The sequence below is a fragment of the Buteo buteo genome, chromosome 2 (assembly GCF_964188355.1).
Source record: "Buteo buteo chromosome 2, bButBut1.hap1.1, whole genome shotgun sequence".
NCBI lineage: Eukaryota > Metazoa > Chordata > Aves > Accipitriformes > Accipitridae > Buteo > Buteo buteo.
The window spans coordinates 60322571-60348420 of NC_134172.1; the positions used below are offsets into that span (position 1 = coordinate 60322571).

Genomic DNA, 25850 nt, shown 5'->3' on the forward strand with positions numbered 1-25850 from the left:
TTGTAAGCGGTAGAGACTACTGGTAGGAGACAGTAGGTGAAGAACCTGCCATAAAGCCTCTGTAAAGCTGCATTTTTCTAACCTAAATGGATGTGTCCATACATGGTCAAAGGCACAGAAAGTAGCAACATCTGGAAAAGATCCAGAAAACCACTGTAAACTAGTGTCATTCATAGTTAAGCATCCAACTGCATCCCATCATCTGATTTACAAGTATTCCCAAGGGATTCATGGAAAACATTAGTTCAAGTATTGGAATTTAAAACTTTTTAATAAAAGTCTTCTCCAAATGGCCATTTTCCCATGCACTCCAGTCAACTGGGTCACACGGGTCTCCTTGGCAGTTGCTACACAGCATTCATGACATGATGCTTGTTACAGCTTGACTACTTTTAGTGGATTAAACAAACCTTTACCATACTCCATTTAAGACAGTCAAATAATGATCAGATAAAACATTTCATGCCCCATCATTTCTGAAGAAGTTTTCTTTGAATTCATCTGACATCAAATCACTTTTAACTGTTTTTCTGTGTTTTCCACAAAATTAATACAAAGGACCTGCCTCACAAAACAATTTCAACTGCAATTGTTTTCAAGCCCAAACCACAGTTTGTATTTATGTGAGACACTCTCATATAATTCTTCACCATTAAGTTATTAACACCATATAAGTGCAGGTGATTATTACCACCAAGATTTTAGGATAATCTGGTCATCTGCCTCATCTCTACCCTGCAAAACTCTTGACATCCTTAACTTAGAAAGGTTTACACTGGCAAAGAGTACAGATTCCATGGATCCAAATAGCTGCACTGTTAATTCTTTAATTTTAATATTTGACTGGAATCACCTCCACATCATACACAGTTGCCAGCACACACAATTTTCAAGGTTGTAGGGGGAAACAAATTTATCCTCACTTAGACATTGACACTGAAATAAGACAGTTTGTTTCCATCTTAAAATGCTATGCTTACTGAGTTTTCATTCATCACAAGTAACTGAAAGCAAAGCAATGTTGCACTACAATTATACTAAAAACAAAAAAAATACTCATTAGATAAAGTAAGCAATAGTTTCTAAGGGGGAAGTTTGTCTTTAAATATATTTAATTTCCAATCATATTATTATTTGCTAAGTCATGACAGACCCCAATTCACTACTGAAAATAGTTTTGGCTAGCTCTCAGCCACCCTCAGGCTTTAGCCCACACAGTGGAAGTAGGAAAAAATGCAATGGCTTTTCAGCCAGGGCTCTGTTCAAGCCCCCATCCCTGTCCCCACCCTCCCCCTTTTTTTTTTTTAGCTTTACATGTCAACCTCCCCCTCCCCCCAAATTAAGTGAAACTTCCTGAAAAGTATGGGGTTTTTTTCTTCAACCAGTAAATGAATAAAAATCAAACCACCTCTGAAGAACTCAAAATTCAGGATGAACAGTTCATCTAATCTTGCCACTTAACAGATGAAAGCACTTAACTCAGATTCCAGAAGCTACACACACAGTTTTAGTTTAACTTTTCTTACCCTGATCCACCTTTAGCCAGGGTGAGACTGAGTTATCTTTGAAAGATGCCTTGTTATATTTTTCATTAGTTTGTGTGTAAATTCTTCCTATGATTTTTCCCAATTAAAAAAAAACCCAAACCAAAACAACTTCCAATGACAGGGAATACTACCCCCGTTATTTAAACTATAATCCAATGAACACAACCTAAATTAGTTTAGCTTCTGCTAAACCAACGTGTAATCAACAGTAATGAAATCACATCTCTCTCCCAATAAAAGTCCCCCTTCTACTTAGTTTTCCAACAGTCACTAATTATTTCATTAATAAGCATATTATACCAGAGATTAACTATTTGCACACCTTTTCCAACCCACTTAACACCTCTCTGAAACAGGTACATAAATTCAACCCTTCTAATTCAAATAATGGTCAAATACTCCTACTAACAAGCTTTTAAGTCCATTTTGTCAGAGTCACTATGGTTTTACATTAAACTGATAAAATAGCCTAACAGACATGACCAAAGCTTAGAAAAAAACAAATATACTGTCAACCAAACTTCGGTTGTTCAAAAGCTTTCTTCCAAATTAAAAAGTTAATATTCTGCAACGAATGCATTTTTATTAGTATTCAAGGCTTTGATGTTGAGCTAACTGACAATGTAATTTAACCTTCTTAGTACGAGCATAACTAACTTTTTCCTAGCCCTGCGGTAATTATACAGTGTTCTGAGATTGGACTAAAAAAAGCCTTACCCAAAACCCCAAACAAAAACAAACCAAAAGCCCCACAAAACAGTAAGGTCAGTGGATCATAGCACTGGAGCACAGTTATTCAATTCCTTTGAATAAAAAAAGCATTCAATTTTACAGCTTCTGTTTAGCACCTTGCATACCCTCCTAACTCAACACAAGGCTTAATCACTTTATGACAACTCTGTAATTGCACAGACCACCTCAGCTGTGGCTGAAGTGATTGAGACTGTAATTTTGCAGCTGAGGGAACTCTCCTGGACAACAGCAGCAACGGTGAGCACCCCCAGCCCTCATACGTATGAAGTTAGATTATCACAAGCTATCTTCACCAAAATCTTAAACAAGCATCTGACACACATCAAGAGAGATGAACAGAGCTCATACATCCTTATTCAGCTGCTCAGCTGTGGAGGCAGAAGATACCCCACTGAAACATAATGATTTCCTAAACTACCCACAACATTATTTAATTATTTCTTAATACTAAGTTGTGGGGTTTTTAAATAACCCCCAACTTTTTATAATACAAAAAGCATGCTCCTTTTCTTGAGAGAAAATAGAACTGATCAGCAGCAAATTATGACACAAAACAAATGGATCAACTTCAGTTTTCTAGTCTTTGACTAAACATTTTAGTTGTATCATGCACTTGCAGTACCACCTTCTTGCCTATGTAAGTCTAGTGCTTAAAAGCAGCCAGGTTCACCCTAGTCCCTGATATGTTTCAGAGTAACAACTTGTAATAGGTAAAAAATGTACCACAAAGGATACAGGGTGCAGGAAACCGGTGGATACTTTTATACCTTAGGTCCTTACACTTATAATACACAGCTTCTAAAAGCTTGCCTTAAACAATCAAGTGTTTTAGTGTACATCTACATATTTCTATGGATATACTTAATATTTTAATTGATAATAAAACATTCCATGTCCAAACAGGGCTGTACCCATATGAGGTTTCTAAAGTACAGGCAGCACACCAAGTGCTTCACTGCAGGGCTCCCACACTTCAACAGGCTAAAAGTTTCAGAACCTGGAAGTTTTGTATAGCTAAGGCATACTGAAAGACTGAATATTTCTTAGTGGTTCACATCTTGGCTAAACTTACTTGAAATATAGATGCTTATGTGACAACTGTATCACCTTACATTACTAAATTGCAAGTTACATTGATCAAGCTGCAGGTTTTTTCCCCCCCAGACATACCTGTACAGTCTTTTTAATTCTGTGCGAAGGACCTGGATACTCTGGGGAATACAATTCTGTCAAGAATAATGAGTTGATTAATGTTGATTTTCCCAGTCCAGATTCACCTGGAAGAAAGCAGAACAGTTTCAGTAAAACTGGAAGTATCATACCAAGTATAAACATTTAGATCTACATTTCAAATACTCTTGAAACATAGTACCAGCAAACATGCACTGCACTCTAAGGCTTTGAGAATCTATCATCTTCTCCCATTTCAAGGAAAACCCTGCAAATCTGTCACTGCTGGATTCTATAGACATTCATTTTTCTGATCACATTAAGTACTGAATGCATTTAGTACTTCTCCATTGCTCCCATTACAACACACAAAGATGATATTACCCCACATTAAACTTTATAAACAAGCTGTCTTCCTGGTATGACTTCCTATCATAATGCCAAAGCAGACTAAGTTATCTCCTTTATTTCAAGTATTATTTGAGAGTCTTATTGTTGGGGGTGGAGGAGGGGGGAAGACAACAGAGATTGAGATTAGTTTGGTTTAACTACTAAAGCCACAAGAGCTAAAATGAAGTTTCAGAACTATGTGGTTTGCCTGGGAATTTTGTTGTTGTTGGGGAAGGGAAGGGGGATTGGATTTTGTTTGGCATTTTTGGTAATTTGTTCATAAGCAACAATAAGTCAGCCTTGCTAAAGAATCTGGAGACACTACTGCCATAACAATCCAAGCAAATACAGTTACAATTCCCACAGCAAAGATTACCTCCCATTTACAGCTCTACAGAGACAGGAGCAAGAATTTCACATCAACTACTTATTACAGTATTAAAAAAGACAAGTCTTCTGCTTAGTTTTCTATTGTAAAGAAACTACTTCAACAACAATTCACATTAGCATGAGAACCAAGGAAAAAAGTATATGGAAATTATGCTTTCCATTTAAGTTTTCATATGCAGTGCTGTTAGTACATTGACCTAAACAGAAACAGTCACACAGAAATTTGCTCTTAAGCTAATGAATTTGGGTGCAAACCACTGGTGACATACTTTCACTGAGGGAGGAGAATGAGCTGCACTACACCCACACTTTGAAAAGAAAAAACCTACCCATTAGTCCTCCCATCCCCAAATACCAGTTGATTTAAAGACAAAATTCAGAAAGCTTCACAACTTGTCTTCAGATAAACGTCCTGGGTTAATGCAAGTAACTGAGAGTTACAAAACAGAAAGTAGTTATGAACTGCGGCAGACAAGACCTTGTCTAAGCTGTTAATAGCTGGCTCCATTTCATACACAAACTAGCTTATACATATCAGCCATCTCGATTACAATGGTGTAGCTCAAAGTCTCTGCAGTACCTAACACAGCAATCTGATTAGATATACTGTAAATGGATTAGCAGCTGATGAAACATTGCAACCAGAGCTCCTGCAGGCTGCCTACATTATTAATAGTGCTTGTTCTTCAAACTCCACCCTGTCCGACTGATGAGCTAACTCATGCTGCATGCAGGGTCTGGCTACAGCCAGGAAGATGGGCTGTGGCAGCCAAGGAACAAGGAGATACTCAAGTTAGCAGTGCTGGGAACACTAACCCCAACACAACAGCTATTATGTGAGCCAGAAGGGACAGGCTTACCAACAAGCATTTCATCACTACCACTGCAGAATCTGCCTTTTTCTGTGGTCAGATGCATTAGACATTTCAGAACTGTGGTAAATACAGTGCCTAAAAGTGTCTGGTTCTGAGGGACACACGTCTTCTACTCTGCACATGCAAGATCTTTAGGGCAGGGTCACCTACAGCTGAGGGGCTTCCCTACCAACTCTGCAATAGAAAGAAGCTTCTGAAGAGCACAGCTTCCCAACCTCATAGCTACAGCCAGTTTGAAGCACAACCTTCTCCATCTCACTACTCTGCTCAAGGTGCACATATCATTCCAGTTAAACTGAAGAGTTTTTTTATCCACCCTACTGAACCCCTGAAGAGGAGGACTCCAATTTTGCAATGTACAATTCATATCCTTTCAGTGAACATCACTTTTTTTAAGTTGACCATAATCTCGCAAAAGGCTCTCTACTGCACTATTGAAGAAACATTTGCATATCAGATTCTACTTCAATATACAAAAAGGGTTGTCCCTTCTTCTCCCTTCTATTAGGGTTATTGCTGGTCTTAACATGATACAGAATTTAAAGTGGAAAACACTGAGAACAACCACTTCTCCCAAAAATCATGGTGCTTGTCAAGTTGCCCTTGAAATTCAACATATGGAAATAAGATTTTCAGCTTTTACAGGATGTGATAGAAAACCAGCAGCTCCCCCTAGATGGCTCCTGCAGCTGTGGTACCAAGTAGTTCCTGATTACGCCCTGATAGATTTGAGTTTTGGTCCCTCCACCTTACAGTAGCAAAGATAGGAAGGCGCTTTTGAAACAAAATTAGTGAAAAGGTAAGTATGCTAAGGATATTTATGCACCACCTTGTTCCCAAAGGTGCCCAGCCTCCTAGATACCCCCACCCATGCTAACCTAACTTTAATCAGCCAGTGCAGATTACAACAGTTTAGACTGCTTAAGTGCTACCAGTGATTTAAGTATTACATTTAAGAGTTAGCATCAATACACCAATCCTGGATGCAGTTTTGCCTTAGACCATGTAACAGTCAACACCTATGATGGTAGTAAAAGGCTATAATATCAAATAAAACAAATTATATTGAAACTGTAGGTAAAAAACATAACTGGAACATTTGATATTGTACTATGGGGAGTCATGCTGCATCCACTGTAATCAAACAGGAATTTCTCTGCTGATTACAGGGGAAGCAGAATTATAGAAACCAAGTGTATTTGAACAATTCTAGCAGCCTATTTGGACACGTTAAAATACTCTGATCTTAACTAGAAATATGGGGGGGGGGGGGGGGGGGGGGGGGAAACAACACCACAACAAACCACCCCAAATAAAACCTTCTGTTCTTCCCATGTAGAACCTTGCTCAACCCAAATACACCTGAAAGGATTCCCTACTGGAAAGGCTGGGAATGCAGCTTCCAAGGATGCAATGGGCTGTGAATATGACAAACAAAACACTAGAGAACAGGGAAAACAAGTGGAATTTACATTGCCTTAACAAACCAAAACAACAAAAAAAGAGATGCCAACAAAAAAAGAGATGCACCCCAAATAGAAATGCATCTTCTCACTCTTAGCAAGCATTTCTGATGAGATTTTGCCCTTTCACCGTTACATGAAGTGGTATAAGGATGCAACATAATAGAACCATTTCAGTAGTAATAACTTCCAATCACTCAATGCATCATGATGCAGTTAGATCTAGCTTCCTAATTTGGAGTGAGTTATTTTTAGAAACATCTTCTGTCTTCAGCATGAAATATTTTGTTTCAAAAAGAAAAGAAAAAAATACTTTGACTTTGTGGGTAATCCTGAATCCAAGAGTTTATTTCCGGTATCCAGCGACTGTTTTTACCTTGCCCTCACTCTCCCACTAGATGTTTCATATATGCTTCAAGTTCTTCTTAATAAATATATGGTTTTCTTCATTATTTTGTGTCTCATGTTTATCAGCAAATTAGCGTTTCAAAATTTCAGCATTTTCTCAAGCTATTTTTCCTCTATAGTCACATTCAAATATATGGAGCTGGCCACTCTCATTGGTAGAAATAAGCATGTACTTTTACTAATGTACTCCTGTCAGTCTTGCAAAGGACAGAATCTTTTGTCAGCCCTTACATGACTAGCAGAAGTTCCAACTCTTCTCAAGTCTATGAATTTCTAAATGGCTGTACAAATATTGGAGCTTTTCTTATACACTTATACACAACAATTTCCTGCTGACAATTAGCATCTTTATACAGGTGGCCCATGGCACATCATTTAAAATTAACCTTGGATAGGAAAATTTCTTCTTCTGTGAACAAAACACTGACCAAGTACTTCCCTTTTTCTCTACACATATGAGACTAGCTGTAAGATGAGAAGGGAGACAAAAACCAAAACAACCAATCCAACACATTCAGCTTTTTTTATCTCAAACACATTTTGGGGGGATCAGAAGAGACCACTAGCAATCACTAGAATGGTTTGCAAATAATGGTAAATAGTCTCCAGAATAATATTAAAGCAGATAAGTATGGAGGATTAACAATTAAAAAACTGCAACAATGAAGTGCAATCCACAGGAATGGGGGGAAAGCAGTGCTCCAGAGATGAAAAATAAGTAATTCAGGTTGTTCTTAACTGAGCTACATAAATCTTTCATTTCCAAATTACTCCCTGTAAACAAATCAGAAATCCTAATCTGTGATAATCAGTTAGAAAATCTAGTTGCAGCTAAAATTGCAAGTGTTCAATACATCGGGTTTTTTCAGTTCAACTTCCATCCATCAGCTCTTGTTATGACTTTATTACTACAAAGAAACTTAAATGGCAAGCATCTCCTCCCTATGGTAATAGAAGTGGATTTTTATCCTTAAATCTTAATGATGCTGCTTTTTTCACCGTTCATTATTGTGGCATGTTGAGAATGTGGCATATTTCCAAACTCCTTCAACTTTTCAGCCTCTGCCATTCTAACTCAAATACCTACAACAGAAATGGACAAGCAGTCCAGTCCAACCCAGTTTCCAGCTTTATATGCAACTCCTGTTGGACACTACTGTTTCTCCTGTATATATTACATCTCCTGATAATGCACCTCACTACATCTTCTAGCTATGACATCATTCTGAAAATCCAGGATCGGTTTTCTACTGTATTTTTAGGATCTTCTTTTCTAAAATCCAAGCCCTGAACTTAAAAGCATGACGTACAATGTTAGATTTATGACCCCATGTGAGAGTTCATTAAACATATCAAGTGATCAAGATCACTAACCAATATTGAACATTCTCAGTGCGCTCTTTGCATGTTTTACTTCCTACCTCTTCATTAAATGAGAAAGAAATTACTCTTGCAGAATTCACCATAAGTTTTTCTACTCTTTGCTGACAATTACTCAGCTATCTACCAGTCAAACAGTATTTCAGGCTCATGCCCTGTGACAGACAACTGCAATGCTGGGAATGTGACCACACGTGCTATCCATACTTAGGAATTTCAAGCTGCTTTCCCAAGCTCCAGGTGGGACTACAAGACTGCCTAGGAACCACCCACGTGCAAGGAAAACGCTTTTGGTGATCACAGCATCATAAACCAAGACTTCAGTTAAATTGTTCAAAGAAGTATGCTTCATGTATTGTCACCAAGAAGATGACCCAGTCTCTGTCGCTGTATCTATTAACCGAGAACGGTAGGAAGTACAGATTTAGAAGATGCATTAACTGCTAACAACTCTAGTGGGCGAGAGAAGGTAACATCCCAGTGGGGCTTGTAGTTTACTAGAGACAAGCCACCAACATCTAATGTCCCAGGGTAAACGGGTTTTCTACAAACTGCACAATTTTTTTCAAAGCTTCCACTGCATTCTAAGTAGAAGTCTGTATTTAGAGTTACTTGATACAAACACAAGCTGCAGTTGCTTTACTATCTATCAGAATGAAGATATCCAACAATACGTTTCTTCTCTGATGTGAGGGGGCAGAGATTTTTAGTGCATTTGATAGCCCCAAAGAGTTATTACAAAGGGATCGAATTAAACAGAAAATTGCTGCACTTCACAACTTACATATACAGAACATTTACATCAAAGCGTATTCTATTTTTAGAAGGTGAGCCAGTTTTTTCATGGATTTTTTTCCATTTTATAAATTCTAATTATTGTGACAGTTTTTGCTTAAAATATAATTCCATCAGTTTGATACTGGTGACTCAGAGGGGTAAAACGCTTGTCAGAAGACATAAAAAAATTAATGCATTTCATCTTCTTTCATCCTTGTACAATTCACAGTTTATGTGCACGACAGCACCTGCAGCTTTATGCAAGTGTGCAATGGCTTTGATGGCACTGTAACACACAGTTTTTTGCTTTTATACAGAAGGGAAGCTACATGAATAATCAAAGATCCTTAACTACACCAAATGGTATGATGGAACCATCCTCTTGCAAGGGGGAATGATGCTCTGCCATGTCATTATAGATGACCACAGAAACAGAGACTATAAGATGCTTTTAATTGTAAGTCTGACATTAGAAGCTTTGATAAAGGCTAGTTCCTGTCTCCAGCACTCTACAAAATACAAACCAATATTTGGATAAACATACAAGAACATCCAAATGAAACCCATCAGGAGGAGGGGTAGGAGCAGCACCATGCTACACAGCTGCTCCCACATATCTACAGTTCCATGTAGGACAGCATTATGTGAAATCTTGCAAAAAGTTCAACTTTGTATTTCATAGACGTCTATAAAGGAAAGGGAGCCAAAGCTCCGTCATTTCACAACTTGAATTTGGAGCATAAATGATGGAATTAATTTCTGTTAGAGCCACAAAGTTGATCCTAGCAAAACAGAGTAACAGGGAACTCTACCAGCGATAAATTCATTTTTACCTATCAGCAACTGCATCAACAGCAACAATATTTCAGCATTCAGTATAAAGTAAGACAATTTAATAAGCTTTCTTAGAGCAAAATTTAAATTTAAAGTGCAATTAACTGAGGACAGACTCTTGGCATATCATTCTTGTCAGAGATGTCATTTAAATAATTCAGAAAAGCCACTAAAAGCAGGGAAGGGAAGTACTTCAGAAGAATATTGCAACAGATTCTAGATAGCACTCTCAACCCACCACTTGCACTAGAATTCATTATGCAGCATGGTGAGGCAAGAAGCAAACCAAGTCATTAGGGGCTCGAGGATGGGAAAATGAGGGAAAGAAGACACCAGACAGATGATGTAAGTCAAATCTACAGGTTTCCAAAGAGAGGGGAGGGTAAATGTAAAAGTCTGCTTTTAAAACTAGACCCCTTCTTTGCAACAACCACCAACAATTCACAAGTTAAAGATTTTGTGACGCTTCATGAAGAAAGTCACATTTGCTCTAGTTACATATACAGGCTTTGCTCCTGATAAATAGCATGTCTGCAAAGTAGCCATTTAAAATAGGATACGTTAATTAAACATGAGGCAAAGCAAGCAAGCTTTCAGCATTTAAAAAAAAGTTCTAGTCTAGTAAAACCAAGGAACTGAAATCACAAGTTTCTCTTCATTTTTAGATCTTCAACATGACTACAGATGAAAAAAACACCCCATGGCATTGGTCCACCCATATCTAGTACTAACAACAGCTGAAATGTGACAACCTGGGCTTCAGCATCCAAGCTTGCATGGAATTAGAAGTATGCAATTAGCAGACGCAGCCCAGGCTTGCCAAAGCTTACCTTGCTTTGTTTTCTGTATTAGGTAAAAAAAAACTCCTATGTATGATCAAGTTGTGGCCATACTGCAATGCAGTTTCAGAGACATGACAAACAAGAAGTTGTCAAAACTGACATATGGGGGAAAACTGAATATACTAGCTAGCTGTGAAATAACTGGGTTAAGGGATTCAACTGGAAATGACAGAAGCAACAGAGCTCCAGAACAAAAAATCTATGATTAAATGTTATAACCAGCATATACCTTGAAATTTCACAGGCTTTGACAAAGCCAAAATAAAGAGCCTTCACAAGAGAAGAAAAAAAACCCATATGGCTTCAAAATGAAAGCAAGAGGAACAAAAACAGTTGTGAAAGATGCTAAAGAAGGATTGTCTCTAAGACTAAGCATATATCTGAGACTACCACTGCTTGGTCTGGAAGAATTATGTGTCTAGAGAAAGCTGCAGAGCTGGACTTGCTCTCTGGAGACATATACAGTGACAAATCTAATTGATTAAATTCCCCAATTACAAGAATTTAAAAAAAAGAAGTAAAAAAAGCGAGAAAGATGACAGGAACATGAAATTTGTCATCTATACATTACTGTTTACAACTAATTGTACAGCATTTCCAGTACATAATTGCTAACATTTGCTGACTCAAGAAGGAAAGGTATATTTATCACAGATTAATTTGTCACAGTAGGATCTTTCATTACTCTGGCAGAAATAAAACCCACACAGCTATCTACATGCTGATGAGAAAATAACAAAAGAGTGATTTGGTTTACTTAATCTTTAAGACTAAAATACTTGGTACAGATACAGGGTCAAAACCTTAAAGACAGTATAGCTTGCATTACTCGCATTCTACTTAAGAACAAGAACTATTACAGATCAACTCGAGCAAAAGGAGAGAAAGGTGAAGCACATTAGGCAGGATGTTACTCAAAAAAAGTCACCCAACTGATACATCTAAGGCATGAAAATCACAGAAAATTTCAAAAGGACAAAAAAGAAAACTTTTTTTTTTTTACATGGAAACTAATGAGTCTCTACAGAACTCTACAAAGAGCACCTAGATTGACTTACTCAACACTGTATCAGCTCTTCCCTTGAAAATTTATGCACAAACACAATAAAAACTACTGGAAGTAAGTGTTGAGTGCTCTCAAAATATCCCAGGTGGGACATTCTGCTATTAAGCCAATCCACAAAAATCTGTCAGAGGACTGAACTAGATTTCTAGTGCTAGTCAAAATTTGTTTCAACACCTTATACCTTGTCTCTTGATGCCTTCTCTCCCTAATGCCTTTGGAAGCACTTGTTATTGCAGGCAGCACAAGGGAAACTATGTTAGGACAAGACACTCAACTGGCACAAGTAGCAAGAGAAAGATACCGATAACATGACAGAATTCTGAAAATTTACCCCAGTGATATTATTTTTGTGGCAATAAGGAATGAAAAGTTAGGGCAATGCCATTTGCAAGTTAGGATAACTCTGCTTTTCAATATTTGGTCTAGTGTCAAACAAGGAGCAAAAGGATTGCAGAGATGTGCTTTGCTGGATACACTGCTGCCAATTCTAAGCAACCTTGGCAAAATACACAGATTTGATACCTCAATTACTTGGGAGCAGTTACATGCTTTTGTTTCCATATGACAGCTCCCACTGTAGTCATAAAAATGGGTATTTTATCTCTAACAAAGGCTGAGGTAGGTTGGAATAAGCTTGTGTTGTCAAGACTACACCCTTTTTAATATGGTGAGAAGAACTGTTTTGCTTAAGCGCTAAGCCATTGATTCCAAATTGCTGCCACCACTATTTAGTTTTCTATGACTTAAGGAAAACTGAGCCACTTTTGTAGTGACAATAGAAGCATACATTTACAAAGCTGAAAGGCAAACGGATAGGTCTTATGATAAGGTGATATCCTAAGACCTGTCTAGTGTGCTTGCTATGTTTTGCAGCAGATGAGCGTGAAGGACAGACACAGGAGGTGGACCAGGACTCCTTCTGAATTCCTGCCAGCTAGGGAAGACACAGCCCAGAGCCAAGGACACAGAATCAGGTCAGTCACAGGCTTGTCCCTTACAGAAGGTGAGAATGATATACAATGAATTTAGGCAAAAGAGATACAAAGCATAATTCTTAAAATATTTTCTCACATAAATTCTTAAATCATTCTGTCAAATGCAATGTAAAAAAACAAAACAAAACAAAACAAATCCCACAAAACAAAACCCACACCAAAAACCTGACTGGGTAAATTAGTGAAAATCTAACATTCTCTTTTCTCTCTCAAGATCTGCTGAGTTGTCAGCTATTGGTTTCTGCTATGCAAGGCACTGATGTAGCAGAAAAATGTCGAATAAATACTTGCCAATAGTCAGTTTCCTCTAAATTAACAACTTTGTATATATTTCACATTTTTGTCAGCAGTGTATGCCTCCAAGACCTAAAAAATAAGAAATCTTGCAATTTCTCCTCCACTACAGTGTAATGGTATTCCTTTAAATTAGCCTTTTCTGTACAAAATATCACAAAATCTCACCTCACCTCCTACTTCAACATTTATGCTACTCTAAGGCTCTGAGCTCCTCTGTGGATTTTAAAGTTACTTGCTTTTGTAGGGCTAGCAGCACATAAAATATTCTAGTAATTTCTACATTCCGTAAGTTAGAATATGAGGATACCACCTTTGCAGTACTACGGATTTTCATTTTATCTGAACTTCAAAATCTGAATTTAAAAAGTCTCATGTTGCTCTCCTACAGCAAAAAGCTTCCCACTCCTCATGTGCCATGTTTAAGAATTTGCTTGAGTAATTGTCAGATTCCTAGTCAAGTTTGCTGTTGGAAGTGGTATATCATATACTTGTTCATACTAAAATAGTAATTCTACTAGTGAGATGTTACAAAAAAATAAAAAGCTTCAGTGATGCACGGAATTCCAAATAAGATACATCTGATTAACATGTTATTTATTTACAGTTCAACACAAGTGAAAGCTCCCCATTTAATAAAAACTTGTGGAGTCATTTGAAAATGCATACAAATAAGATTTCCATACCACACAAATGTTGTATTTGAAACACACATCCTGAACAAGACTGTATGTATGCTAAATGATGTGTCATTTACAAAACTTTAAGCTATTCTTTTTAAAACAAGGAACAAAGACTTGCCTTCATCCTACATCACACTGGGCAGCTGCAACAACCAGCACTTCAAAAAAAAAGTGTCATCTCAAAAGCATGTTGCCAAAGTGTAGTTACACATCCATTAACATCAGCTGATCTGATGCATGACTCCAGCTGAGCAGTGCTACAGGTTGTGCTCTTCCCCTGAGCTCTCAAGAATTTCAGACACATACAGAATCCACAAAATACAATTTTTAAGCATTTACCTAGGAATATTTTTCAATCGCATCCTACAAGACTGACTTGTGCATAGCTTCATTTAGTATTTTTAGTATGAAGGTATTCACGAGATAAGCTGCTCTTCCAACTATGGAAGTCTTAAAATTCTTCGAGAAAAAAAATCTCAGACAAACACAGATCCTTCGTTACAACCACCACAGTATAGTCAGTAATTATAATACTGAAGATTTTTAGCCAAAAGCAAGCATTATTTCAATGCAACTGAAGCTCATTTTGACAAGTTTCTGAAACAAATGCCTAATCCCTGTCATATCAGCCAGTACTGCCACCAAAAAAAAAAAAAAAAACCCAAAAGTTAAATCCCAGCCTCCATGCCACCCCTTCTTTGTGCTGACACAAGATTTTTCTTTTGCCATGCTACAAACAGACTGAAGACTAAACTTCCTTGCAGCTCTCAGAAAACTCTCCAGCTGGATTCGCACACTAATCCAATTTGGGCCTAGTGCTATTAGCTCTTTCAGCAGCAGCACAGACTTAGGCCAGGTTAAAATCTGAATTTCAGCCTAGCGGAACAGCTGCTATTGTTGGACCACAGTTTTTCCTAATCAAACCAGAACGACACTTCATAAATGCCACTGAGGCCAGTATGTCTCTTGAAGTACTTAAAAAATTATGGAGAATCATTTCTGTATTCTTATTTACACAGCTGACACCCTCTACATCAACCAAACTTTCCCACCCAAGCATTTTCAAAAGGTTGTCCACTATATTAAGAAACAGTGTGAAAAGGGAATTCCAGAATCTGAAAAAAAAAAAACAAAAACCAAACCCAACCCCAAACAAAAAACAAAAAAAAACCCAAAAACTCAGTAAAAAAAAAAGCTCTACAGAAAAACTAGTCGAAAAGAGGCTGACCACATATGGAATGTACGGTTTAATTTTTTCCCCTTCACTTTGTTCTGTTTTTCATTAAGCAAGAAAATCCTTCAAGTTTTTGGGTGGTGGTTTTTGTTTTGGTTTTTTGTTTGTTTGTTTGGGGTTTTTTTTCCTTCACCTCAACAAAAAGTACTCAAGTCTCATTTTCCTAAAAGTCACTGTAACCTGGTTTGGGATAAAAAGCTGACAAGCACACGATACTGAAATGAAAATACTCATTTAAATTTTACAGTTTTTAAAGATGTATGATTACTGAAAAGCTAGAAAAAATTAGAAAAAACATAAATCTTGAAATAAACAAGTCTAACAGTGACTCCAGTGCCACATTAAAAAAGTGGTTTTCTGTAGAGTGTTTTATCCATTAACATCTGTGACGCTAATCGTATTTGCCATGTTCCAATGGGAAACCTCTCAAAGGAACCAGCAATCTTGGAGACAGAAGCTCTAGTTATTTTCCAGTAGTAACTTTATGCTGGTCACGTTACAGATCTACCAATGTTAAAATGATCAGAGAAGGACTAGAAAAAGACAGTTTGCCACATCAGACTGGCCAGCGGAAAAAGAGCCATGTCAAAGAAATCCACTGGTATCGATATGAAAAAAAAGCAGCCAAATGAGGTCAAGAACTGCAAAACAGAGTCATGGCTAAGGCAATGACTGCCAAGGAATTTGCATTGATTCTAATATTTTTGAAAAGGAAGATGCAAGTCTGGATTCTTCCTAGCTGTTTCCAAATGCTACAGCTAAAATAGGTCATTGTGTAGTACAACATCCTTGTAAAGGGGGGGAGAGGGGACAGACAACTTTTAGAGTTCCAGTAACATCAGTTATTGTTCAAAATTAGAATGATGAAAAAAAACAGGGCAAGTTTTTGTATGTGAATATCCATAGCGTTATCAGGAACTCTGTTCTCAAAAGTAAAGGCAAGACAACAGCCAAATCAAGATCACAAAAATGAAGGCCTAACTGAAGCAGCCTAAAAGGTAAGGAATTAAAAGGACGAAGCCAGCAGATTGAGTAAATGTTGCACTGTAAGGTGTCTCAAATATCAATACACATCAGAAGGTAAACCAGCAAACACACACACACTCCAGAATCAACAGAAAACTTGAGGTTTGGATGAGGGGAACTGGAGAAGACAGTCTTCAAAAATACACAGGCAGCCCAAACCTATGCTGCTTCTGAACAAAACTTCTCAACAGTGAAACACTTAAGCCACACAGACTAATCAGAAAGAAAGCAAGGGCAAGAGTCCTAAATCGAGTATCATACCAGGAGAGCAGTACTAGTCACCCCAGCATCCAATTATGCTGGAGTGAAATAGCCTTACAGAAAAATCAATCAGAAAGCTGTGGAAAATGCTTTTAGGCAAGATTCAGACTTCAGCAAAAATCTCTGCTACACCAAGCTGTGATACAGTGTACATCAATAAGCCTCTACTCTCCCAAGAACGTTCCTTCCAAAAATAAACGCACCATAAACAATGACAACAAACTTCCTCTTTACAGTATGCATTTCAGGTTAACTGCTTTTTAAAGTTTAATCTAAACTCATCTATACTGTAAAATAAAGATTGAGGTTGTCAGAACCACCCCTCCAAAACCTCATCTTTCCTTCCAAATTTCCATGAAGGGTTTGTTTTTTTTTTTCCTCTCCCCACTCATCTCTAAAAATGCTTCATTTGAATTATTGGCCTAAATTACTCCAGAGATAATTCAGGTACTAAAATAACCAACAGACTTATTTGCAATTGGACATAACTTGCTACTTTTACCACCAGAGTACATTTCACAATATCCTCCACCCCCTCAATTGGAGATGCAGCACTGCCATCTCTATCAGGACGCTGTACTTTTTCCTTCTGTACTAGCTAACTTCCTAATTACTGGAAAAGGAGCATCCTCCTGCCTCTAACTCCCTGCAAAAAGAATATGAGATGCATACTCGTCTCTTCTTAGATTTAAGGGTTTCCCCTCTCTTGATCATAACCATGAGCTGTGTCTTTTCTGCTACTTAAAACAACCCTGAAGGACTGGACATAAAGTTAGCATATTGCCTAAAACATACCTAGCTATGATTCTGAAAGGAGTCATTTAAAACGTATTCAACAAAGATTTAAGTCGAACACTTCTTTAAAAATGAAGTATTTCAACCAGCCACTTCTGAAGTCCTTGTACCAGGCCTACTGAGTGTATTTCAGCAAAATGCATATGCCGAGGTTGGGGTTGTTTGGTTTTGGGGCTGGGGGGTACGGCATTTTTTAATTTGAAAGGCTTCATTGCAATGATTAAAAGGGCTAGTTACCATGAGTGAGGGAGACCAGATAAACTTACCTGGATGGCTTCTTCCAGTCCCAAAGTATAGTTGGGGGTTTTTATTGTTATATATTTATTTAAATATAAATAGCCCATAAAGAGCTACGTTATGATCTTTAAAGGGATTGGACAACAGTAATGTCTGCAGCACACTAAGAAATAAAGGTAATTTCAGCTATAGTTCCTCTGATAGCAGATGCAAGATACTCTCTAGCATTAAATTTGTTATTTCAAATAAGGTCAGATTTGCTCAAAGCTATATTGATTTCACAGCATTTGTACAGAAGCACAAAAATATTGGTCACGTCTTTATTACCAACCAGATTTTAAAGAGATTTCACTGGTTTCTTTTTGCTGTTAAGATCAATTTCCTGATCTTAGAAATCATTACAACTATTGGCCTTTACTCAGCAAACATTTGGAAGCCCCTCAAGTCTACTACAGACACACTATACCTACATTCCTGTGTGCTTCTACATGCCTGACCATCTTCAAATGTCACAAATGGGAACAGAGCGGGGGGGGGAATCATTAAAAACCCACCATCCAAAGAAGAAACAGAACCATATGCTAATTTCCTTATTAGAAAAAGCAAACTCAGCAAGCCCACTGCAGATCCTCAAGTGCTACCTGTCTGTGCTAAACACCTCGACATTTACAGAATTAAGATGAACAAGCTTGAAGCTTTTACCGCAGACAAGTTTTCAACAATTGACAAAGCAATCCATCTGTAAAATGTGGTCAGAACTACTTTGGCTAACTCAATTTAACTTGCAATGTTTAAGTTACAGCTTACAGCCTGCATGTTAAATGTGTCATGTGCTTTTACGGATTCTCAGAGATTCTACACAAAAAAAACTTCTAGAACTTGCTACTAGACACCTTACTTTTTCTCCTTTTAAAGAAATGAGCATCACTTCACAGAAAATACGAACTACTTCCTACATACAAGAAAAGCCAAACACTGCAAAATTTGCATAAGAAGTTGTACTACGAGAACTAATTAAGACTTGACTACACCTAAGGCCACATTTACACTTTTACTGGAACAACAGCTATGCTCAGAAAAATTGTCTTAATTTGTAAATGGTTAATACAGGCTTAATTGCAAGTATATACTTACAAAAATGTTTATAAATTTTATGCATTATTAATGTACAGGTTGTTCCATAACTGGCAGAACCAAGTTTGGTTTTCTAGACACCAGTGGCCATCACTTCCCACCAGGCAGTTAACGCAGGTTCCTCTTTCAGCCCTCTTCCCTCTCTTGTTGTCTTCCTGAAAAGCGTCCTCGGTGTAAGCCTCAAGGCAGACAGACTGAATACTAATTAGCAAATGGACACTACTAGATGTAATCCTAGACAGAACCTTCTGATTTAGTATTTTTTCTGAAAGATACCAAGTTCGCATTCCGCCAGACTGCCCCACGATGTGAATGAAAGCCCAGAAAATGGGAACAACTGTGAGATTCACTTCAAGAATGGAATTACGATCAGAGCTAAAACTCCCTTGTGGATGCAACCATCTAAAATGCTGTTTTGCCAGACCAGAAACATAAGTGAGACCTGCTAGCCAGTAACACTTGTGCTAACTAATCAGCCAACTAACACCAACTGTAGAATAGAAAAAGCTTATTTATATTGACCCCCAGGGAGAGAAAGTCAAACAATCCTATAAAAACTTTGCAAAACCAACTTCTATATAGTTACATGACATTTCTAGTCTTTGGCACCTTTTGAAATTCTTCAAGATGCCCCAGTGTCATCTAGTGAGAGATGATGGAGTAAAAGGGAACTGACATCAGGCAGCATGATCACTTAGTGTTCCACCCATAAGGAAGAATAAGTGTTCTGGTGCCAGACAAAAGGTATGGGGAAAAAACAGCACTGATACTTTCACAGACATCTGCAATCCCAAATTAGGCTATAAAAGCACCAATTTTAAAATCTAAATGCAGAATACTTCCCCAGTCTCAAGGGGCTCTTTCACACGATTGCTGCTGGCCTTAGTTATCTATAAGCTTTTTCCTAGATAAACTATCCAATTATAGGGGTATAATTTACATTCAATCCAGAAAGGAAACAAACTTTCCTTTTCCTCAAAACTTAAGGGTCTGTCTTCCCACACCCAGGGATGGTAGTAAGGAAGTAAGCTTTTATTCAACCAAGAGAAGAACACACCCAAACCAGTTTTTTTCCTTATATTATATTTCATACACATCTGTATTAATGCTTTTGGACTCCAGCTTCCTTATCCAGAGCCTTGGTGTTGGTCTGTTTATGCCCTCTCCCTTCAAGCACAGAAGCATTGTTTCCTCTATAACAGAACAGTAGTTTCTAGTCCTCATCCCCTCAGACTACCTAAAGCAGCCCCCACTGCGTCAACAGCCACTTTCACCAACCCTACCAAAACTCGGTGATGGTTTGCCAACCAAGGCAGCAAGATTTGCGCAGAATAGCAGAGATGCTCCCCCTTGCAGAGTCAAAGCTGAAAATTATAATAATGTTGGTATCTTGGAAGTGGAATATAATTATTGGGAGCAACCAGTTGACTCCACTATCAAACAGGGACTAGAAATTAGTTCTCTTAACCTTCTATTTGGGAATCCTACCCAAGAAAACAAACCTGAAATAGACTATGTAAAACCATGCAATTTTTGCAACCACACTCCTACTCTCAGAGATTTCATAACCCACTGAATACATTTTACTTACAAATCTAACATTAGTCCAGTGACCCAGGCAGCAACAAGCTGCAGAATATGGTTAGACTATTTTGAGTAGTATTTTGGCAAGTACATATGAAGGTCTGACATGAAATGAATTGAGCACCTTTGGATCATAGTGGGGGGAAACTTAATGCAATCTCTGTCTTCACAGTTCTGAAAACGAAGGATGGCACAGTACATAGCAAACATACTCGTACCTGGAATGTGTCACTATGCACTGGATCTCATAAGACTTCATAGAAAACAACATATTTGAGAACCTTTTCACATACAAGCTTTACGTAAAACTAAATAAACCAGTATTACTGAAAAACAAAACCAAAAACCCCACACCACTGCAGCTTTAAAGTTGTCCTTATCTTTTTCATTCCTTTCCAAAAGCACTATTGGACCCAAAGCATACATAAAAAAAGTATTTTAGAACTTCAGTGCATTTAACTGAGAAGGATCAACATTAAACTACATTTCATGTACCCTCAAACAAAAAGTGCCAAGAAAAACATCCATGTAACAAGACGGAAAGCTCTATTAATTCATCTTGTTCATAGCATACACAAACAGTGTTTAGATTTGATTTATGACCAAGGCTAACTACTAATTAGCAGGCTTAGAACCAAGATACTAAGAAGCTTGTTCTGAAAGGCAAGCCAGAGTAGTTTCGAAAGGCTTGAGTAGTTAAATTATCAACATAGTACAAGTCATAGTCACTATGCATAAACTCAAATATGGCCAACAGGCAATAAAGACATGGTAAAAAAAACCCGAAAAACCCACACCAACTTTCAAAAACAGCATTATACAACAACTTATCTACACAAAAAAAGATAAAATGTTACTGCATTTTAGCAAAACTTACACTTTGTTGGGAATTTTTTTTTAAAGTATTCAAAGTTTTCTTCACTACTTTGCAAGACTCTTACAAAAAACCAGACAGAACACAGAACTGTAATTTCCATATCCAGGTTTTATTTATGAAAAAAATATAAAATCCATATTTCTATACTGAAGGTCTCTAACTAGCTTAGAGTGAAATGAAATGTCTCAAAATAGCTGAAGAAGGCAAAGAGCTTCGGAATAGCTTCCATGTATTCTTTTGCATTCTTTACAGCCATACTGGACTCTGAAAACCAGTATGTTCTGCTGTTTTGGAAGGAGCTGATTTGTTATGATCTATAGTTTTAGATGGAGACTTCAGATTGAAGTGTTGTGCCAAACACCCTTCTTTGAAGCCAATAAACTGACCCAGCTTCTCAGCAAGCTACAAAGCAAAAAGCGAGACAATCCCTCAGAATGGCAATAGTCAATAGATCCATAGCATGATTCAGACCATGAACAAATGAACCGCCACATCTGTGCAAGACCTAATTCAGTGCTTAACCTTTAAGATGCCTATCTTTCTTTGACATGAATCATGTAAGTCGGGAAAAAAAGACTTACCCAGAGGACTGCCTAATGTATTTAGTGATACTTTGACGACAGAAAGGGCAGGACCAAAACACATTTAAGGCTTCAAGAGGAAACACCCAATGAGCTCACATGTAACAAAAACAGCAGAAAAGCTTCTGATGAAAGAAATATGGAAAAGAATTTATGCTTATAAAAAGGCCCCATGATACAATATCCAGACCAATTCCAAAAGCTTAAGTGGAATATTGGCAATTGCACTCATTCTGAACAGAGTGTCTATGCACAATGTCCATGGCAGGGTAAGCCACCCAACTCCACCAGACAAGAAGCCTCCCCTAACAGATCTTTGTAACAAACTGTGTCAAGTGGCAACTCATTTATCCTAACCTTTTAGGGAAACACTGTACACCACCTCTACCTCACTCAACTGCATGATTCCAATATGTCCTCTTATCCTCATTTGCAAGGACTTCAGTCACCTCAAAGAAAGATCACAAAAAGCTGTGGTATTCAGCAGGTTTGAGGTAAGAGAAATCCTTGTGGGTAGTGGGGTACTGTCCAACAACCTCTTGTGGCATATTGCAGGAGGCTGAACAGAAATTCACCTCTGTTAGCAGATCTGACCAAGGAAACTTCTCCATGAACCACAGCTCTCTGCTGTCCCTGCCTACCTTATCACCAGCCAGCCACGCAGTTTACACTTCTTCAGCAGCACCCAGTGCTAAATCTGAATCGTGGGATTCAAACTGAGAGGGCAGCACACAGCAGGAATATATGTCCCAGTCATATTTTTCCACCTTTTTATCTATGGAAATTCAATTACTAATTATTTTTGCAAATCAAAATTTACATCTTAAGACTAAACAGCAATACAAGAAGTTTCCTTTGTCTTCTGTTTTCACCTTCACTCTCCCACCTTCAGACCCAGCATATCAAGTCCTCACCTGCTCCTAGAATAGCTTCAAGAACCACAGCTTTAGCTTGCTTCTAGAAGCAGGTAACTCTGAAGCTATATGTATGTTTTGACATACGCAAGTCACTTTGTTAGAATATGTGGAAAGAGCTAAAGATGTTTTTGAATAGCAAGTAATAAAAAGCCTTCCAGAAAGGGTCCAAAGTACATCAACAAAAAAAGCTGCGGCCAGAAACATCAGAAACAAGATCTCTACAATTTACTGGACATGAAAGGATGCTAAACATACTCAGCAGTACTACTATGACACAGCAGCTTGAACAAAACAAGTAGAAAGTCATGTAAGATATGGCCCTTGATCTTTCATTCTCAGAAGCATAAACATAATCAAGGCACAATTTAACTAAGTCATATGTGATCATCTACAGAAACAAAGATAGTCTTTTTAGTTATCTTAGTCTTCTTAGCTGGAAAATTAGAATTTCTCACTTGCTTATTTCTCCAGGTTTTTTGTTTGTTTTAAAAAAATACATCTCATTTAAAAGCTTCTCACTATTATCAAGAAAACCCAGCTGAGTTTTTTTTAAATCCTTTTGTTCTATATGTAACAAAACCTATCATAAAACTTCAGCTTGAAGAGACTTTATATAAAATGCCAGAAGGGGCGGGCGGGGCCAGGGTGGAATCTTACACAGCAAATTGAGACTGCCCTTCATTACAAGTAAAAGATGATGCGTATTTATGCCTCTTCATAATAAATAGGTAATATTTATTGAGGTGTTCATGTCACTCAGACAATACTGTCAGTACTAGTATATGCACCAGAAATATCTTACATGAAAAAACAGGTATTTTAAAAAGAGAGACACTTCATGGGGAAATTCTCAAGAGAGGAAATACAGAGCAATTACTGCCAACCTAAATTTGGCATATACATCTACCTCTCAAAGATACCACAATCGCAATATTTCTAACTGTGTCAAAGTTAATTTTTTATCTTTTCTGCAGATTTAAAAGTGCTAAAGGCTCTCAAATACTTATCCAATAAGAGTCAGCCTCAAGCTTCCTCTGAAGTACATTGACAATGGGTGGTGTTAGAACAATGTGTCTACCTGAAGAAAAAAACCCCAGCTTTTAAGATGTGATGCTTTTTCTAGGAAGTACTGACTCTTCTAATATACCTGCAAAGGTCTACTTCCCAGTAGCTAGACAATTAGCAAGCACCTTTCTCCTCCTTATTAAAAAACCACAAAAAAACAACCAGAAAAAAGAAAAACCAAAAAAATCCCACCACTTTGTTATTGATTGGATAGGGAAGGTGGTTCTGCAGAATTGAAAGTTTTACAGCCAAGAATATGGATGAAAATGGAAATTAAACCTTTAACCACTTAACTGGGGAGAGAGGGTGACTTCTCAAGAGGGAGCATTCCATAAAGCATGAATATGAACAGCACATAGAACAAGTTATAAAACGCCTCCCCAAAACCACAAAATGCAGTCAGTAAAGATGAATCTTTACTGAGGCTAGAGCCCTGACCTTAGTGCTTATTTTTGCATTTGGCAAGTCGAGGATAACCTTACCTTAGAAAGGTATATCTAAATTAAGTCACTTAAAAACATGCAAACAAGTAAAGGACACAATATCCTTAGTGAAGCATGGCTGTTGGGCTTTTTAAATTATTATTTTATTGCAATAAACTATTTATTTAAATATTAATTATATTCCACATTCATTAAATTGATTATTTTTTTTTAAGTTGACAGCAGCAGTCAGTTAAGGAAACTGGTAAATACACAATGTTGACAAACATAACCTTATTTGAATAACCACAAAAAAATCTTTGCATCTGTCATCAGCTCATCTTACTTACTAGTAACAGGGAAGCCTTTCTTGCCCTGCTTTCCAATGGCACAAAAAATGATGCAATAACATATTGGTTTTAAAATGCTAATGGAATAAGATAATCAACTACAGGTTTACTCAATTGTATGATCTTTTCTTTAACAGTTTATTAAAAAGAGACATACATCAACAAAGGTCTTCACACTTTGCATATTCAAATTAGTGTCCTTCAAATAAAAACTATCATTATATGCAATTTAATCAAATGCTAGTTTCTATCTGAGGCAACCCTATTTAATCTTTGGTTAAAAACCTACTTTTTAATAAAATATTCACAGTATCTGGCTAATGAGAAACTGAAAATGGCCTAACTTCACCTGATTAGCAATTGCAAAGCATGTCAGGACACAAATTTAACCAGAGACAAATTCTAAAGGGTATTAGATTCATAAAGATTTCCAAGTCCTTTCAAACTGTCAATGTCTTACAACTTCCTCAACTCTACTTCTTATTGAAATGGTATAAAAGCATTTTTGTATTTCAGCCTTTTTTGAAGGAAAATGAAACTGCCTAAATAGTAAAATGAGAAAGCTGCATGGTAAAGACTCCTATCTAGCATCTAATCCATACAGAAAAATGAATCATCATTGTGCACAAACTCAGGATTTTGCTTTTCCTTGCCTTCTTCCACTTAAAACCTACATTGCTTCCCCAGATATTACATAACCATAGGTAACACAAAAGACCTTTCAGAAAACTCCAGTATAAAGTGTGATCCCAAGTACAAGGAAAAATAATAAAAAAAAAAAAATCTAGCCTTTCACCATGAACATAAAGTCAGATAATTGCTCACTAACACTTTATAAGAATTCAATAAGCCTTTTCAATAAAAGCTATGTACTGAACCTTCGGTCTGACCAAACGCTCCATACCAGCACCTTCCTGAAACACTCATAAACTGTCATCAACTGTGACTTCAAAATGGGACCTAGCTTATTTTATCTAACCCAATATCCAATACCCAATTTTGACAGAGGACAAAAGCAGATACCTGCTTTCTCCAAATTAGTATCATGTCATGATTTCAGCTACTATCAAGATGCTGATCCTCCTTCTGATATCCTGTATTTTCTACTTATGCCGCTGTCTGTATCCTTGCCTGGTCTCAGTCAGCCACTCAACACAATTTAATAGGCATTAGAAAATACAATTACAGTATTCTATGCTGTCCCCCAGAAGCAAATTACTTCTAAGAAACTGAGTTTATTTTTAGCAAAAAAACAAACAGATAGAAAACTTCAGAAGAGTGCCAAAACTGAGGGACAAGAAGATATGTATATATATACACTGCCTAGAAGTTTGTCTGTTGATTACAGAGTTGATGTAGTAGAGTTGACGTTTTGATCTTGCAGGTCTCAATTTCTTTCCAATTAGACAGTTGTATAAAAATGTTTTGCAATTAGTTGTAAAATAAATGTTTTTGTTACTTAAAGCAGAAGCTTTTTTGAGTAGAACCTCAAGCAGTCCA

General features: G+C 37.3%; 1 protein-coding gene across 3 annotated transcripts in view; it reads right to left on the reverse strand.

Annotated features, from left to right (window-relative positions):
* SEPTIN7 (septin 7) overlaps window positions 1-25850 on the reverse strand; it is an 82024-nt gene that overhangs the window by 24417 nt on the left and 31757 nt on the right. For all 3 annotated transcript variants that reach the window (XM_075056907.1, XM_075056915.1, XM_075056899.1), the window contains one exon: window positions 3471-3577. In XM_075056907.1, coding sequence (XP_074913008.1) covers window positions 3471-3577 — 107 coding nt within the window. The remainder of the gene's footprint in view (window positions 1-3470; window positions 3578-25850) is intronic.